The sequence below is a fragment of the Littorina saxatilis genome, unplaced genomic scaffold (assembly GCF_037325665.1).
Source record: "Littorina saxatilis isolate snail1 unplaced genomic scaffold, US_GU_Lsax_2.0 scaffold_1047, whole genome shotgun sequence".
NCBI classification, from domain to species: domain Eukaryota; kingdom Metazoa; phylum Mollusca; class Gastropoda; order Littorinimorpha; family Littorinidae; genus Littorina; species Littorina saxatilis.
Window position 1 is genome coordinate 24,058 of NW_027128492.1, and position 18,494 is coordinate 42,551.

At 41.0% G+C, this 18,494-nt stretch overlaps 1 protein-coding gene and 1 long non-coding RNA gene across 2 annotated transcripts; both read right to left on the minus strand.

The window, feature by feature from the left end:
- Positions 1 to 2,937: 2,937 nt before the first annotated feature.
- Positions 2,938 to 7,570, minus strand: LOC138956852 (uncharacterized). Its single transcript, XM_070328081.1, has 4 exons — positions 7,472 to 7,570; positions 5,589 to 5,789; positions 3,399 to 3,620; positions 2,938 to 2,942 (listed from the first exon to the last, which is right to left on the minus strand). The coding sequence occupies exons 2-4, from the start codon at positions 5,686 to 5,688 to the stop codon at positions 2,938 to 2,940; spliced, it is 327 nt and encodes a 108-aa protein (XP_070184182.1). The 5' UTR covers positions 5,689 to 5,789; positions 7,472 to 7,570.
- Positions 7,571 to 11,498: 3,928 nt separating this feature from the next.
- Positions 11,499 to 17,128, minus strand: LOC138956851 (uncharacterized). Its single transcript, XR_011452841.1, has 3 exons — positions 16,874 to 17,128; positions 16,044 to 16,212; positions 11,499 to 11,598 (listed from the first exon to the last, which is right to left on the minus strand). It is a non-coding gene; the product is annotated as an uncharacterized lncRNA (long non-coding RNA).
- Between the last annotated feature and the right edge of the window lie 1,366 nt (positions 17,129 to 18,494).

Sequence of the window (18,494 nt, forward strand, 5' to 3'; positions counted from 1 at the left end):
GTTACACAACAGTCGCATGTCTTGTGTCGTTCTTACTCGTTTGTGTATGTAGTGTATTTCATTATTTATCTGTTTGCTTTCCGATTTGCCTTCATCTATATTTGTCTGTTCATGCTTTTTCCATCTGCCTCTTTTTTAATGTATCAAACCAGAGTATGTGATTGACAGTACATTACTAGACTCATTTATTCCTTTAACTTATTTTTTTCAGCAGCATAAAAGGACGGACGGACAGGTTTTATCTGTCCCAAATGTCTTTTTATTAAACAACTTCGTGCTTTGTCATTGTCAGAATACCACCACTTATCAACAACACCCGTGCCTTTGTTATTAAAACCGACATCCCGGCTAATTGGCGCCATATGACCCAGTATGGTTTACTATACTATCTCGAAAAATAACTTCCCTGTAACGTGCACGTGTTCCCGAAAAATTCGCAATGAAGTCATAGTGAACTCACCTTTCTGTTTTAACCGTGTACCTGCAGTACAACTTATCTCATCAAATAGCTCGTACAACAGTAACATGTATGTTCCTTTGCTTCGATTACACCTCTGCCTAGGTCATCTTAACCCTGTCCGGGTTATCCAATAGGCTTATCACTCTTGATTATAGTGTGAGTTACAGCGATAAACGATTCACTTATGCTATTTTCTAATAAACCTGTCTAATGGTGAAAGTTTAATAAGGTTAAAACTACATTTGTGTGCATATCATTACATTTAGTCAAGTTTTGACTAAATGTTTTAACATACAGGGGGAATCGAAACGAGGGTTGTGGTGTATGTGTGTGTGTGTGTGCGTGCGTGTAGAGCGATTCAGACCAAACTACTGGACCGATCTTTATGAAATTTGACATGAGAGTTCCTGGGAATGATATCCCCGAACGTGTTTTTCTTATTTTCGATAAATACCTTTGATGACGTCATATCCGGCTTTTTGTAAAAGTTGAGGCGGCACTGTCACACCCTCATTTTTCAATCAAATTGATTGAAATTTTGGCCAAGCAATTTTCGACGAAGGCCGGACTTCGGTATTGCATTTCAGCTTGGTGGCTTAAAAATTAATTGATGACTTTGGTCATTAAAAATCTGAATTTTTTTTTATATAAAACGATCCAAATTTACGTTCATCTTATTCTTCATCATGTTCTGATTCTAAAAACATATAAATATGTTATATTTGGATTAAAAACAAGCTCTGAAAATTAAAAATATAAAAATTATTATCAAAATTAAATTGTCCAAATCAATTTAAAAATACTTTCATCTTATTCCTTGTCGGTTAATTTTGATTCCAAAAACATATAGATATGATATGTTAGGATTAAAAACACGCTCAGAAAGTTAAAACGAAGAGTGGTACAGAAAAGCGTGCTATCCTTCTAAGCGCAACTACTACCCCGCTCTTCTTGTCAATTTCACTGCCTTTGCCATGAGCGGTGGACTGACCATGCTTACTATACGGTCTTGCTGCGTTGCATTGCGTTCAGTTTCATTCTGTGAGTTCGACAACTTGACTAAATGTTGTTATTTCGCCTTACACGACTTGTTTTGTTTTTACATTTAGTCAAGTTTTGACTAAATGTTTTAACGTACAGGGGGGAATCGAGACGAGGGTTGTGGTGTATGTGTGTGTGTGTGTGTCTGTGTGTGTCTGTGTGTGTGTGTGTGTGTAGAACGATTCAGACTAAACTACTGGACCGATCTGTATAAAATTTGACATAAGAGTTCCTTGGAATGATATCCCCGGATATTTGTTTTCTTTGTTTCGATAAATGTCTGTGATGACGTCATATCCGGCTTTTTGTAAAAGTTGAGGCGGCACTGTCACACCCTCATTTTTCAATCAAATTAATTGAAATGCTGGCCAAGTAATCTTCGATGAAGGCCGGACTACGGTATTGCATTTCAGTATGGTGGCTTAAAAATTGATTTATGACTTTGGTTATTAAAAATCTGAAAATTGTAAAAATAAATCATTTTCTTATCAAACGATCCAAATGTACGTTCATCGTATTTTTCATCATTTTCTGATTCCAAAAACATATAAATATGTTACATTTGGATTAAAAACAAGCTCTGAAAATTAAAAATATAAAAATGATGATCAAAATTAAATTTCCGAAATCGTTTTAAAAACTATTTCATCTTATTCCTTGTCGGTTCCTGATTCCAAAAACATTTAGATATGATATGTGTGGATTAAAAACACGCTCAGAAAGTTAAAACGAAGAGAGGTACAGTAAAGCGTGCTATGAAGCACAGCGCAACCGCTACCGCGCCAAACAGGCTCGTCACTTTCACTGCCTTTTGCACTAGCGGCGGACTACGTTCAGTTTCATTCTGTGAGTTCCACAGCTTGACTAAATGTAGTAATTTCGCCTTACGCGACTTGTTCTAATTGAATCACTCAAAATATAGTTGATGCAAACACCTTTAGATAGCAATGTTATTTGAAAAAACCCAGCTTATTCTTCACGGTTTTGTACAAACGGTTTGAGTAACAGAAACAAGAATAACAACAACAACGACAACAACAACATCAACAACAACGACGATAACAACTTCACCACCATTACCAACAACAACAACGACACAATCGAAAACAACAACAACAACAACAACACCAACAACAACAACAACAACAGTTACAACCGTGACATCAACACGAACACCAAAACACATCAAACGGGGACAACAACAAACAATAACAACAGCAAGAGCAACAACAACAACGACAATTACAACAAGAACAACAATTACAACAATAAAACATCAATGAGAGCACAGCAGCAACAATCATCAGCAATATCATTATCATCACTCCAATTATAACCAACGTGTCAACAACAGTAAATCGAATATACTTCGAGGCTTAGACACGACATTGTTATAATCAAACATTGATAGCATGACTAGAATAATAATTACAGCATCAATCTGCATGGAGAAAAACAGTGAAGGTAATTACATGAACGCACTTTCGAACTTATAATCTCATTCCTTGCTAATACTGATCATCTCTCCTTCCCCTCTCTGTCTTTCCCCCACTACCACCCCCGATTAAGCATCTTGTAGTCTCAAGGAATTAAAGACGGGTGGGATGCATGCAAATGGATGCAAAAAGGGATATTCATATACGTATGTAACAATTGGGTAGCATATTGAAGATCTGCGACAAATCAGGCGATATTATAATTATTAGACATGCCTAATACCTTGAAGTATAAGGAAAGGCAGACGTCTTAGAACGTCGGAGCTTCAACCTGTCTTGGTGATGGGTTAAGACTGGTACATGCCTTTAAAGATGCGTATTGACATAGCAAGGATCTTCAATCTGTCCTTCGCATTTCGCGAAGCTGGCTGCATCAAGGGACGCAGACTCATCATTCTTACAAGACATTGCAAACGACTTAGGATTTACAGTGCTTGCTGGCTTCATGTCTTTTCTGAAGCTAGCACAAGAGCGTGCTCGTGCGTCTTTCTGGCTGTCATCTGGTTGTGAAGGAGTGGAAGAAGCCTTTGTTGCTCTCATGTCTGCTGGCGAATTGACTGGATGAAGATAGTAGTCGTCAGCACTAGAATCCATTCTTTGGTCGGAGACATCTCCTTGGGCACCTGTTTCATATTTGGGAACAATTGGTTCAAGTAGCTGCTCTCTTGAGCTTTTGGATAAGTCTATACAATTGGATGTGTTACTAGCGCTCCTGCGCCTTTTACCCTCCAACATCCTCCTCACCATCACTCCCCACCAAAAGAATGTACGCATCTTTGCTTTTGTACCTTGGCAAAGTTGTACTCGAAGGCTTTGGAGAAGAACAAACCAAGACAAAGCTTTTGATAAGTAAGCTTAGTAATGGATAATGCAGGTGTCCTGTATTTTATTATCGATTACTTCAGACATTTGTTTTTTTTAGATATTTGCAACTCGGAAAACCATTCAATGTGATATTTACGTGCATTGTGAGTGTCTATTTGAAATAAAAATTAGAATTCTATTTTGATTCATATGCTAAAATAGTTTCACCTTCCTTCCGTTTTATGTTTCGTGGAAGACACACGTATTCCTGAAATGGACATTGAGCACAACTGCAAGTATCGTAAGCGGTCTTTTGATTTGGGTAGGATACATATCTTACAGCACATTTGCATGATAGTTTACGTGTGCAGTAAAAATAACAGATATTTTTCAAAGAGGAGAGGGTGGTAATTTTACAAAGGGATCGACCATTTCCACGAAGACCAATGTTAATATTTAGAGGGAAAAGCATAAAAGAACATTTTCCTCATAATGTACAGAGGTGTTGGGAAATTGATTTTTAATAACTGCGAATGTAGAGGGTTGGCAATAATCCATGTACACACTTGGCAAACGAAATTGAAATTCTTCCTTGTGTCAGTGAGTATCCAATTTGTGACTTGACGACAACTGTGCAGCCATTCACATAATTGATATATGCACGTGCAGATGAGAGTAACACTTGAATTGCATCCATTGTAGCATTGAATTTGTTGACCAGTTTTGGTTTGCCAATTTGGTAATCACTAAATTTGGACTCAGTTCTTTTACACTTTAAGTCCGATTTTCTTTGAATAAATGACATCGACTACTAGGCAAGCATCGAAGTAGTCTTTCGTTGTCAATGTTAACACATCTGGACAATTTACCGTAAGCCGACTGTAAAATCAATCATTTTTCAGTTATGGTTGAACAATTAGAGCACCGTTGGGCGTCGATATTCACGACTGTATTCTTCGTTTTTACCCACCCCACCCCCCTCCTCCTCTCTGTAAATCGAATATGAGTAGGAGTCTTTACGAGGGTGCCAACTTTAAGCAAATGGTAAACAACAAAGTGTACTACTAGTACAATTCAGAGAAGGAGTGGCACAGTGGTTATATTGCTTGTCTCTCACACTGGCGGTAGGGGAACAACCCCTACTTGAGGCGGATACAATTTGTGACCCTCCACCACGGAATGAGTCGCATGTCACCTTTGCATGATTTTCATATATTTACATTTTCCTAAAGAATTTGTTATGCTCTATCCAGTGGTGAAAACCGTTTTAGAAAAGAGCGAAAACTGTTTGAGTTATAAGCCTGTGACTAAGGTGACTCTCACACTGTTACCAGACACTCCCCGGACTTATATTAAGCCTTGCGCTGAACCGCGCGAGGTGACATGCGACTCATTTCGTGGTGGAGGGTCACATTTGTGCTTATTCTGAGTGCTCTCCAGTCACTCATGTAGGGCTCGGGAAGGCGAGAGAGATGAGTTTGGCACCGCCCTCATAAAGCTGGCACTGACAAGTTAAAATCTCTAACAACTTGCTCCACTGCTGACCAAATATGGTAACGGGAATACCTTTACCTTGTACTACAATTGCTACCACTATACTACCGCTACTCCCGTCATCACTACTAACCCTACTAAACTACTGTCTGTTCCATTAAAATATATCTAGCGTTTATTTCCTAATCAACTCTAAATTAATATGCTTCTAAACACATAGTTAAATGCAAATTAAGACCAAATGCACCGTTTGTCAGTGTTGTATTCAGAGCTTGAATATTTACGATACTCACCTGTTTCGGAACCAGATGACGTGTCATCCACCTCTTCATAAGTGTGGTTGCTGTGAGACTCATCAGACTGTCTGCTCTGTCGCTCTTGCAGATCGTGCATAGCGATTGCTGCATGTTGAAGTCCTTGTGGACGGTGTGGCAATCCTCTGGGAGGCCCTTGGGCAGGGTTATTCTCGTAAATGCGGGACTGAGGCTTTCGTACTGTAAAATGGTTTGGAGACAAAGTAATAACATATAATACGAGGAATGCGCCGAGAGGCTTTGCTTTTGTTTTCTTTTGAATGACTGAATGTGGAAATGTATATACTGACTTTGTTAGAAATATAAAAATGCAGAAAAAAGTTAAACGTACGTTTAGGCATTCACAAACACAACTAGTGTGAAAGGATACATGTACTGCAAAACGGGTTTAAATACATGTTATAAAAAGGGATCCGATTTGTTCAAATATTGTTCTTCAACCGCAGATGTACACATTTCCTCTTATAGTGCGCCTCTGCAATTGATGTATTAAGGTCACTTTCTTATAAACCATATGCACAGTGCAGCTTTGTAGTACTGACTGTTGATGCTAAACGGACATGTTTGTGTGTGTGAGCGAGCATATTAACCACCACAGATGTATTCCGGCTTTTAAGACGTGATAAGAGCACCCTCCAACCATAACACATGCCACTAGGGAACAGTCTGACTGCTCCCTGTTTGAGGTCAAAACAAAAAAATAGTCTGTTTACGGTAACATAGGCAAACAAAATAGGGTCGGTAGTTTTAATAGTTTTAAGTTATTTTGCCAAAAAACAAAGACTTTTTTTGTTGCCCCCAATGCCCCCCAAAAAGTCTAGGGTCGCGCGAAAAATAGGGTCGGTCGGGATACCGTAAACAGACTATTTTTTGTGTGTGGCCTAAAGTGAAATGTTTATGTTGAAAAAATGTGTAGGTAACATGACAATCTGCTAAATAAGATGAGCAATACATTTCTGTTTTACGCAGATTGCAACCATGTTGGTATGTGTTCAAGTGTAACTATACTCTTATTCCCGAGTACGCTAGTACTTGGGCTCAACAGACTTTAATTGTGTGTCTGTCTGTGTGTGTATGTGTGTGTTTGTCTCGACTTAACAGCTTATTGCTGGGAAACTATTGGGCGCCGTTCGTTCAAAAGTTGATACACTAACTTGATAATAGGTCCGATTGATCGTATTAAAACTTCATAATGTTACCTGGGACCTAAATGCGAAATAAACCACAAAAACAACTCTTGGCGGTGGGAGGAATTCACGGAGCAACCGCCAGTAAGGCAGCCTGATAGAACAGCCAGCCAGCGCCCTAATAGCCTTAATTTCACTGTCTGAGTTGTCAGAGTGTGTGGCTTGGAGGTAGCACGTCCGCCTATGGTCAAGGTGATTCGGGTTCGATTCCCGGCATGGGCGGTCAATGTTTATTTGTTTTTTTTTTAAATTCTTGTTTACTATTGTTTATTATGAACGTTTTAATGTTTTATTTTACTTTAATAATTTTTTTATTGTGTAAAATAAAAATAAAAATACTTTTTTTTTTTTTTTTAATCCTAGGCCTGCGGCCAGGGGGGGGAAGTATATTTTTCACTGTGATCAAATAAAAGAGAAAGGCCAGTCACCACGCATATCCTCGGCTCGCATGAAATGTATTTATATAGCAAAGGGAATGCCTGTAATTTACACAGAGCAATCACTTGGTCTTAAACGTGCACAAGACAAAAACTTTCATACTGGGGGAGCGAGCTAGTCTGAAGAGTACTCGGGTCCAGCGCGAGCGTTTTTTATTTAATTTGAAAGCCTGCATATGCGGATGTGTAGCAGTGAGGTCGGTCTGGTCCCAACGCACCCCAAATACGCATAATTTACCTGTTCTGATGATGATACAAGAGATCGTCACAACAAGCAAGAGTCCACAAATGACACTGATGGTACTGATACCAAGAGCTCCAAGCGGTGGGTGGATGATATATGTTGCATTATGAATACCAGTTGTGGTCTCTGCAATCAAATGACCCAGCATCAGTTTATGAGAGAGAGAGAGAGAGAGAGAGAGAGAGAGAGAGAGAGAGAGAGAGAGAGAGAGAGAGAGAGAAAGAAAGAGAGCGAGAGAGAGAGAGTGAGAGAGAGAGAAAGAGAGAGAGAAAAAGAGAGAGAGAGAGAGAGAGTGAGATAGAGAGTCAGAGAGAGAGAGAGAGTGAGACAGAGAGAGAGTGAAAGACTCAGACTCAGAACTTTATTACAAAAGGATAAAGGTTTTAGGCAAAGCCTATTCTTCCAACCTGTCCTTTATAATAATAATAATAATAATAATAATAACGGGCATTTATAAAGCGCCTTATCAGAAGTTCAAAGCGCGTGACAACAATACATGTATACACAAATCATACAATCACTGTCAGATTCAAACAACACATCATGCACATCTCACATCCCCAGACTCTATACTAAGGAACTATCCGTAGTGTTGTTGGAACAAGTGAGTTTTCAAATTGGACTTAAAAGATGAAATGGATGGAGAGTGACGCAATTGAAAGGGGAGTGAATTCCATAACTGAGGTCCATAATACGAAAACGTGCGGAAGCCATGAGCCTTGCGTTTAAAGCGACCTTGACGGAGAAGTCGAGCATCATCAGAAGAACGAAGGGTGCGAGAGGGAGTGTAGAGGGAGACCAGTTCAGAAAGATAGGCAGGTGCCGATTCAGAGATGATATTGTAGCAGAAGCAGGCAGCTTTATACCTAATACGTTCAGATACAGGAAGCCAGTGAAGTTCTTTCATGAGAGGAGTGCAGGGTTGTCGATGCTGTGCTCTGAAAATGAGACGTGCAGCAGAGTGTTGTACTTTTTGCAAGGGTTGGAGAGTGGAGTTAGGGCAGCCTATGAGAAGGGAGTTGCAGTAATCTAATCTGGACAGAATGCAGGATGTAACGAGAGTTTTAGTGGCATCAACAGTGAAAATTTTTCTTATGGAACCTATTCTTCTGATCTCAAAGTAACATGTCTGACAGACTTTTTTGATGTGTTGTTTCATTGAGAGGTGGGAGTCCATGATGAACCCAAGATTCCTAGCACTATCAGAGAGAGAAATGTCACTAGAACCTACTGTGATGGAGGCTGGAAGGGAAGTGGTCGAAGAGGAAGCTCCAGAGAAAAGAAGAAATTCAGTCTTGTCATCATTTAACTTGAGCATATTGTTTGTCATCCATGATTTAATATCTGAAGTGCAGTTTTGGAGAGTGTGCGTCACCGCTTGGATTTCTGTAGGCTTGCATGCTTGTTGGAGTTGTGTGTCGTCTGCAAAGAGGTAGTGATTGACTGCGTGTTGCTTGATGACGGCAGAGAGAGGAGTGGTGTATAGTACAAATAAAACTGGGCCTAGAACTGATCCCTGGGGAACGCCGAAACAGAGAGGAGATGGAGGAGATGAGAGATTATTGACAGACACATACTGACTACGGCCCTGTAGATATGAACTAAACCAGTGAAGAGCGGTAGAGTGAATGCCAAAAACAGATTCGAGACGAGAGAGCAGAACAGAGTGATCGATCGTATCGAACGCAGCTGAGTTATCCAAAAGAAGCAGAACTGATAGGTCATCATTATCCAGAGCAGAAAAAATGTCATTCACAACACGAAGCAAAACAGTCTCGGTGCTGTGGCCAGCCCTATACGCTGACTGAAGAGGGTTGCAGAGGTTGTTGGTTTCAAGGTGGGAGAGAAGCTGACTAAGCACTACTTTTTCCAGAATTTTAGAAATGAATGGCAAGTTGGAAACAGGCCTATAGTTTTTCAACTGATTTTTATCCAGAGATGGTTTCTTGATCAAAGGTTTAACTACTGCAGTTTTCAAGTCCATTGGCACAGTGCCAGAAGTGAGAGAAGAGTTGATTATGTTGGTTATGATGGGAAGAAAAAGGTCAAGGTTTTCATAAAACAAGTTGGTGGGGATGGGGTCTAGCTCACAAGACTTTGGCACTGTGTTCTTCAAGATCTTCAAAACAAACTGCTCAGATACAGGAGTGAAGCTATCCAACAAAGAACCAGAGAATTGTGAAGCCGGAGGCGAAGCCACTGGTGGAGGAAAGCTATTTCTGATGGTTTCGATCTTCTCAGTGAAGTAGTCAGAAAATACAGTTGGCAGGTCCTTAGAGTCATGGGTGGTGGGGAGGCTGGAAACCGTCTGTTTGCCAAGCAGAGAATTGAAATTTTGGAAAAGTTCTTTGCATGTTCTACTACCTATAATCTGGGCAGAGAAGAAAGCAGTTTTAGCGCCTTCAACTAAGTCATTTACTTTGCGTTTGATGGTTTCAAAAATCTCTTTGTGAACAGTGAGTTTGGATTTAAGCCAGCACCTCTCCGCCTGACGACGTTCACGTTTCAGTTTGCCAAACTGCTCAGAGATGCTACTGAACCACGGGTTAGATTTCCGCTGACGAACCGTGCGTTGGCAGAGAGGGGCGTGCCTATCAAGAATTGAGCGCAACGTCTGGTTATATTCAGTGACAGAGCAATCTTGAGATAAACCAGCTACATCATGTCTAAAAGACTCCTTATCAATCTTCTTGATGCTACGAAAAGTTATTGTTACAGGGGCAGACACAGGCTTTGGAACATTTAGACGACATAATACGGCGTTGTGGTCAGACTTAATACAACACATAAAGATAGACGCACATTAAAAATATATATTCAATCATATAAAATACAGAAATACATTGTATGGAATGCAACACAATGTGCATTTAAGGAATTACATAAGGAGAACTCAAAAATTACAAAATTACATTGACATAGTTATACCTTTCATTTGGGAATAAAGTTGCTCCGATCAGCTACACATCCGTTAACACTAGTACAAAATGTTTAACAAAATAACAATCGAACAAGACATTTCATTCACGAATGATGTGTGAACGTGACTGTCTCTTAAACATTTTCACTGAAGTTGCATTTCTTATCTGTTGGGGGAAGGAGTTCCAGAGAAACGCTCCCGAGAAGGCTAAGCTCGATTTGTAGAGGTCTATGCGAGGTATAGGAGGGATGATTTTTTGGGACCCATATCTTTTTGTGGCATGTTTGAAATGTGATTGCAAATATTTAGGACAGTCGTCATTTAGAATTTTATACATGAACACAGCCTTGTTTAACGTCAACTGATCTTTCAAGGGGAGGAAATTCAGGAGCTTTAGTTTATCATCCGTGGACCTATTCAAATCATGCAGAATAAGTTTTGCAGCTCGGCGATGCAGGGAATTGAGTCTTTTTAAACATATGCCAAGAGAGAGAGAGAGAGAGAGAGAGAGAGAGAGAGAGAGAGAGAGAGAGAGAGAGAGAGAACAAACGAACGAACGAACGGACTTTATTACTCAAGGATGGAGAGAGAGAGACAGAGAGAGAGAGAGAAAGAGAGAGAGGGAGAGATAGTGAGAGAGAGTGAGAGAGAGAGAGAGAGAGAGAGAGAGAGAGAGAAAGAGAGAGAGAGAGAGAGATGGATAGAGAGAGAGAGAGCGTATTAAACACATTCTCTCTGTGAAGTAAGATTGAACTAGACTTAAGGAAGAACAAACTGAACTAATATGTGTTTAGATTGTGACAAAATAAACCATGCATGTTGAGCTCCATGGTAGACCCCCTGTAGATCTGTATAGCATTTCATGTTGTTTGGTTGTTTTTTTTAAGGAAAAGTCTCTTGTCTGGTACTTCATTACCTTGAAATATTAACACACAATATTATGAGAATTAAACTTGGAAAATAGCTGCGCAACCTTCAACGATCAACACAACAACAACAGAAAAGAGCAAAAGTCGAAAATTAGATATACTCGTTTGGACAAACGAGAGAGACCTTACCTGTTCCTATGTTAAATACCACAACATCCGAACCATCCCCGTTGGACAACTGCATTTGCCACTGACCCCATATTTCAAACTTTGTATCTGTCATTTTGATTTTCAGTTTGAGATCTGGTGGACTTCCAAATACATTCCAGGCGCTGAAATAGCAAGTACAATAAGTCAAATAACACTTCATTTTTTAAAACATAAGTAATAATGCGTGAGAGAGAGAGAGAGGGATCGAGAGATAGAGACAGAGACAGACAGAGAACACTGAACACTGAATGGTTTATTGTACGAAGGCCACATGCCCAAATAGGAGGGGGGAGGGGAGCGGGGGAGGGGGGGAAGGTCTCAACAGGGAACAGAAGAAGAACAATACAGTGGTCGCCGCTTAATAAAGCCACTTCTGGACCGACGAAAAATGGCTTTAATAAGCGGCGGATTTATTAACCGGCGGTCCAGGAATACGTCATTTTCGAAAGAAAAAAATCTTCTCTTTTGTTTACGTCACTCAGTCACTTTCAGGGCCGGACTAGGCTAAGAGGAGGGGTGGGGGTTGCCAGTGGTGGTCCAGGGGGATGTTCCCCCTGGCAGGGTCAAGAGGCAGAGCCCCTTGTGGGGGTCAGGGTAGGCTGATGGGTAGGTCATATTCTGAGATAGGAAAATGGTCGCGCCTTGCATGAAACGGCATAAAATAAACAATAATAAAAAATGTTTTAAATAAGTGAGGTACATGTTTAGGCTGGGGGGTTGGGGGGTTGCGCAACCCCCATAACCCCCCCCCCCCCCCCCCCCCCCCCGGTAGTCCGGCCCTGACTTTCTTTCGTTTTTTTTTGTTTGTTTGTTTGCTTAACGCCCAGCCGACCACGAAGGGCCATATCAGGGCGGTGCTGCTTTGACATATATAATGTGCGCCACACATAAAACAGAAGTCGTAGCACAGGCTTCATGTCTCACCCAGTCACATTATTCTGACACCAGACCAACCAGTCTTAGCACTAACCCCATAATGCCAGACGCCAGGCGGAGCAGCTACTAGATTGCCAATTTTAAAGTCTTAGGTATGACCCGGCCGGGGTTCGAACCCACGACCTCCCGATCACGGTGCGGACGCCTTACCACTAGCCAACCGTGCCGGTTTTCTTTCGTCATTTACACTTGTTTGAATTGAATCTAAACAAAACTTCACAAAGGATGTTGAACTTTTGTTTTAATTATGTACATGTACGTGTACTTTGATCACTTCGGTACATCAATAATTTCACTGGCACCGTCACGAATTATTACTCGGCAGAGAAGAACGATTTTATGGTCGTCTTCCACATCAGAACAAGATAATGTGAGTTTTAGTCACAAACTACGTGATTTCTCTGAGAAAACTGGCTTTAATAAGCGGCGGGTTGGTTTTATTAACCGGCTTTTTCTAATACATAAGATATAGTGATAAATCCGCGGACCGTCTGAAATCGGCTTTTATGAGCGGGTGGCTCTATTAACCGCGGTTTTATTAAGCGGCGTCCACTGTATAACTGATTGTACTCTGGGAAGGTCAACATCAACATATTCATTTGCAATTTAGCTCAGAAAACACATTTTTTTTCCGTCTAATCGCGTAGTATATGTACATTGTTGCAAGAGACCTACACCTCATGGATTCTCTATATTTAATAACTTTTTCAAATGTCCATTAATTGGAAGCACATCTAGTCTAAACTGGGCGAGCCCAACTCGAAAATAGTAAATGTTAACAATTGAAATATATACAGTTCCACAGACAACATGTCCTGATAACCCATTAAAGGACCCTCCCATAATTATCCCAGCGAAGCTGGAGGTATCCCACATACTGTAATCGACTTGAGAAATGTTCACACCGATAATACATGATAAAGAAGGATTCTTTGTGCCCGGCTACGTGCTACAGTTGGAGATGGAAGTTCACCAAAAATTGGGACCATACTAACAAAAATACGGTGGGTGCAATAGTCGCCCCCATTTTTTCAGCAAACGCCACCCAAGGCCGCTTTGGACGGGTAGAAATTCTGTACTTTCCAAGTCTATTTGTGTGTGGTTGTTCAAGACTATGGATAAAGCTCGCGTGAGAAGATTACGTCACGGTCAAAAGTCTTTGACGTCAATTATTGCATCATGACGTCATGCCTCCCTGTAGTCTTTCTCTCTCGCGCAGTGTGTGTTTGTGTTCATTTTGAGCACATGTGTTAGTGTTACTGCGTGTGTGTGTGTGTGTGTGTGTGTGTGTGTGCGCGCGCACGCGTGCATGAGTCTGTACTCGTGTGTGTGTGAGTGTGTGTGTGGGCATAAGTGTATGTGTGTGCGTGTATGTGTGTTTGTTTGTAAAGGTGTGTATGTCCGTCTGTCCATATGTGCGTATGGGTGTGTGTTTTGTGTGTATGAAGTTTTTGTGAGAGAGTGAGTGAGTGCGTGTGAGTGAGTGTGTGTATGTGTGTGTGTGTGACTTGGGGTGTGTGTGTGTGTGTGTGTGTGTGTGTGTGTGTGTGTGTGTGTGTTTGAGAGAGAGAGAGAGTGTGTGTGTGTGTGTGTGTGTGTGTGTGAATGTGTTTGTGTGTATGTTTGTGTGTGTCTGAGTTTGTGTGTATGTTTGTGTGTGTATGAGTGTGTATATGGTGTTTGTTTGTAAAGGTGTGTGTGTTCGACTGTCTATGTGCGTATTTGTTTGTTTGTTTGCGCCCAGCCGACCACGAAGGGCCATATCAGGGCGGTGCTGCTTTGACATATAACGTGCGCCACACACAAGACAGAAGTCGCAGCACAGGCTTCATGTCTCATCCAGTCACAGTAGTCTGACACCGGACCAACCAGTCCCAGCACTAACCCCATAATGCCAGACGCCAGGCGGAGCAGCCACTAAATTGCCAATTTTAAAGTCTTAGGTATGACCCGGCCGGGGTTCGAACCCACGACCTCCCGATCACGGGGCGGACGCCTTACCACTAGGCCAACCGTGCCGGTCTATGTGCGTATGAGTGTGTGTTTTGTGTGTATGAGATTTGTGTGAGTCAATGTGTGTGTGTGTGTGTGCGCGTGTGTGTGTGTGTGTGTGTGTGTGTGTGTGTGTGTGTGTGTGTGGGTGTGTGTCTGTTTGTATAAGAGAGAAAGAGAGAGAAAGAGAGAGAGTGGGTGGGTGTGTGTATGTGCGTGTGCGTAAGTGTATGTGTGTGTGTATGTGTGTTTGTTTGCAAAGGTGTTTATGTCCGTCTGTCTATATGTGCGAATGCATGGGGGTGTGTTTTGTGTGTATGAAGTGTGTGTGAGAGAGTGAGTGAGTGCGTGTGAGTGAGTGTGTATATGTGTACGTGTGTAACTTGGGGGTGTGTGCGTGTGCGTGTGTGTGTGTGTGTTCGTGTGTGTGTGTGTGTGTGTGTGTGTGTGTGTGTGTGTGTTTGAGAGAGAGAAAGAGAGAGAGTAAGAGAGAAGTTTGTCTTTCGCTGGGGTATGCAGTGCCTTGGCGTTGCACATCTACTTAATTATTATTTATTATTATGGTGAGCTTATATAGCGCGAACCACAATTAACTGTGCTCTCCGCGCTTTACATACTAATTTCTGCCGTGTGAAATGGAATTTTTTACAGACAGACAGACAACAAACATTTTTTACACACAATATATAACGCATTCACATCGACCAGCAAACCTCAAGCCTGTTAGGCGAAACTTTACCTTTCACGGCCTTTATTCCAAGTCACACGGGTATTTTGATGGACATTTTTATCTATGCCTATACAATTTTGCCAGGAAATACCCTTTTGTCAATCGTGGGATCTTTGACCATTTTCAAAGGGATTATCTTTGTAAACAAAGAAATAAACAATAACGTAATTCAAACTGGGCAGTCCGGATAATGTGGGTCATGGGCGACCCATATGGAATTAAAGAAGGATTTACGTAGTTTATCCCTATTTGGATGGCGTGGGTAGTGTATGATCCATTTTCTGCAAAGAGGTGGTAAAGAGTGTATCCCTACTAGGATGGCGTGGATCGTGTACGACCCATACTTTCAACCTTGACTCTTTCTTTAAAAAGTAGGGGTCGTACACGACCCACATCATCGTCCAAATCGTGATCCGGTGAAGGTTAAATGTGTAATACAAACTGTAGCAGTATTCAATCGAATAGTTTTGGCCCATCCTTACTAAAAACGTGTGGGAGTCAGACGAAATAAAAACCTGTTTTTGACAATACTACTCGAACATCAGTTGCCCAAAACTTGTGTCCATGTTCATCCAAAGTTTAAAGGATTTAATATGCCTGTTTCGGAAGCCGTTTTCGTATCATCCATTTCAAGCAAGTGGAATCAATACCGCAAACATCGTAAATAGGCATTGCTATACAAACGATATCTTCTCAATTCTTCATAAACCATCATGTTCGATGTACGAGTTGGAACTCCCAAAACACGCCTACATTCCATCCACACGCAAATACAACTGCATGTACGGACAGATAAAATGACAGAGAAGAACATACATACTTATATAAACCGACACAGATACATTAAGAAAATGAACACAACAATAACAGCAAAAACACGACTACAACCACAACAACAAACAAGCTCACTTGTGAGGCAAGAATGTATGCGAAGGAAACCCAGGCTTGACATTTCCGGAAGACAAGGCAGTCAGTTTGATGGCAGTAATTGTTGCTGTGTGTGATCGAAAAGGGACGGAAAAGAACGTGCTTTGGCCATCTTTCTCTACTCTAGGAATGCCAGTGAACTTCGGAGGACCTGTACAACAAAAGATACATTTCAGTTTGATGAAAAGGGTAACTCATTATTTTATACACCATGCCATTGCCTTTTAAGGATTAAGCTGGAAACTTAAAGCATAACTAACACGGATCTTTTTCCTTGATCAGCGTGTACCTCATTGAAAGAGTAACGTTTCAATTCAACAATGAGTCATCGCTTTTACAATTGTTTGCTTCCCCTTGCTAGATTCTAGGACAGTTGCATTCTCAGGGTAAAACACGGCGAAGCACACTACAACATGCAAAACCAGCTGCACTGTGTTCTTCGAAAGGGCGGAAAGGCACGGATCTTATAGGTAGTCATCAAATTAGTGCAAAAGAACTAACACCCGTTTAATTGCAGATAGTGAGAGAGAGAGAGAGAGAGAGAGAGAGAGAGAGAGAGAGAGAGAGAGAGAGAGAGACTGAGAGAGAGAGAGAGAGAGAGAGAGAGAGAGAGAGAGAGAGAGAGAGAGAGAGAGAGAGAGAGAGAGAGAGAGAGAGATGCTAACCTTCGTAGATAAAGGTGGGGTGATTGCTTAAATACTATTTCGTATTATGTTTTTGTAGATTTGCTGGCTTTTTTGTTTTTAGCTTGGTCGTTGCGTTCGTTTTCTAGTGTAAGCATGTTCAACTTAATGCGAGAGCAGAGAACTCACACTCAATCAGCAGAGGAATTATACTTCTGTTCACACCAGGCTCTTCCATGTCGCACACCACGTACCCCATGTCATCACATTGCACGTTTGAAATGACATGTACAATTTGCATATTGTCAGTTCGGTAAACTGGTTTCATCTCCGTTCCATTCTCCCATAAAAGCCGGACAGTCGGTTGTGTGCCTGGATACCCTTTTTGTGTTGAGCAGACAACAGCCACAGAAGAATCTGGTGCAATGGATACTGTTTTCTTGTTGTCCACCTTTAGAGAAAAGTCGCTTATTTCTGGTGGATCTGTTAATAAAATAATACCATTTCAAGCCTGAATTCTTAAAGGGATAAGGATAGAGAGAGTTGATGGATCGAGCAATTCTTGAGACAAGTTTGTGAAGAGAAATTTTATCACATTGTTAACCTTTGAAAACAAATGCTTACCAGTATTTTAGATACATAAATCATCTCTACATTCATACATATTATCATAGAACTTCTGCAAAATATTGCATGATACGAAAATAGAAACTAAACAAACACAAATAATGGCTTCAATAAAATAAAATACAAGTAAATAAAGAACAAACCACAATAAATCGACAAACAAAATCAACAAGTCAATCAACAAATCTAAAATTCATTCCACAAAACAATCAATAACTGTATATTTAGCTAATGTCGGGTAATAATGTTGACACGTTCACACTTTGAACTTACAGGTTACAGTAACATCAATGGATGCATTTTCGTGAACCACAGAAGTATGTACATGCCATGTCCATGTTCCATTGTCTTCTCTGTGGATGTCAGTCACCAGGCCATACATTTCATCCAGGCATTCGCAGGCTGGAGGATCTGTTCGCTCGCAACCTACTTTCGAAAAATTTAACTGACAAAACAGTTTTCCTGTTTTGGCGTGCTTGACCTCAACTGTGGATTGTAATATACTATTATACAGGCATTTGTTGGTATTTGGAATGATATGTTCACCTCAGAATGCTCCGGTACAACAAGAGTTTGGTTGTTTGTGTTGGGAAATATTATGTCTGAACCTGGACAAAGATGATTAAAACGTGTATAATGGAGCGTTCCACATAATAAAGTGACATTCTCTCTCTCTCTCTTTCTCTCTCTCTCTCTCTCTCTCTCTCTCTCTCTCTCTCTCTCGCTCTCTCTCTCTCTCTCCCCTCTCTCTCTCTCTCCCTCTCTCTCTCTCTCTCTCTTTCTCTCTCTCTCTTTCTCTCTCTCTCTTTCTCTTTGTCTCTCTCTCTGTCTCTCTCTCTCTGTCTCTGTCTCTCTCTCTATCACACACACACACACACATACACACACACACACACAGACACACACACACACACACACACACACACACACACACACACACACACAACCATTTGCACATGCGTTAATCAGATTCGAAGCTTTTCGTTGGGTATAGTTATGCTACGCACAGATCACTTACATGAAGGATCACACTGTGTATAGTTGGCAGAAAGCAGCATCCCACAAACAAATACCAGAAAGTCGACTGGATCCCTCATCATTAATATACTGATTGAAACCACATTCTGTCTTGATTGCACTACCCACGTGAAAGTAATCAGAAAGGCTAACGATTTGTTTCCGC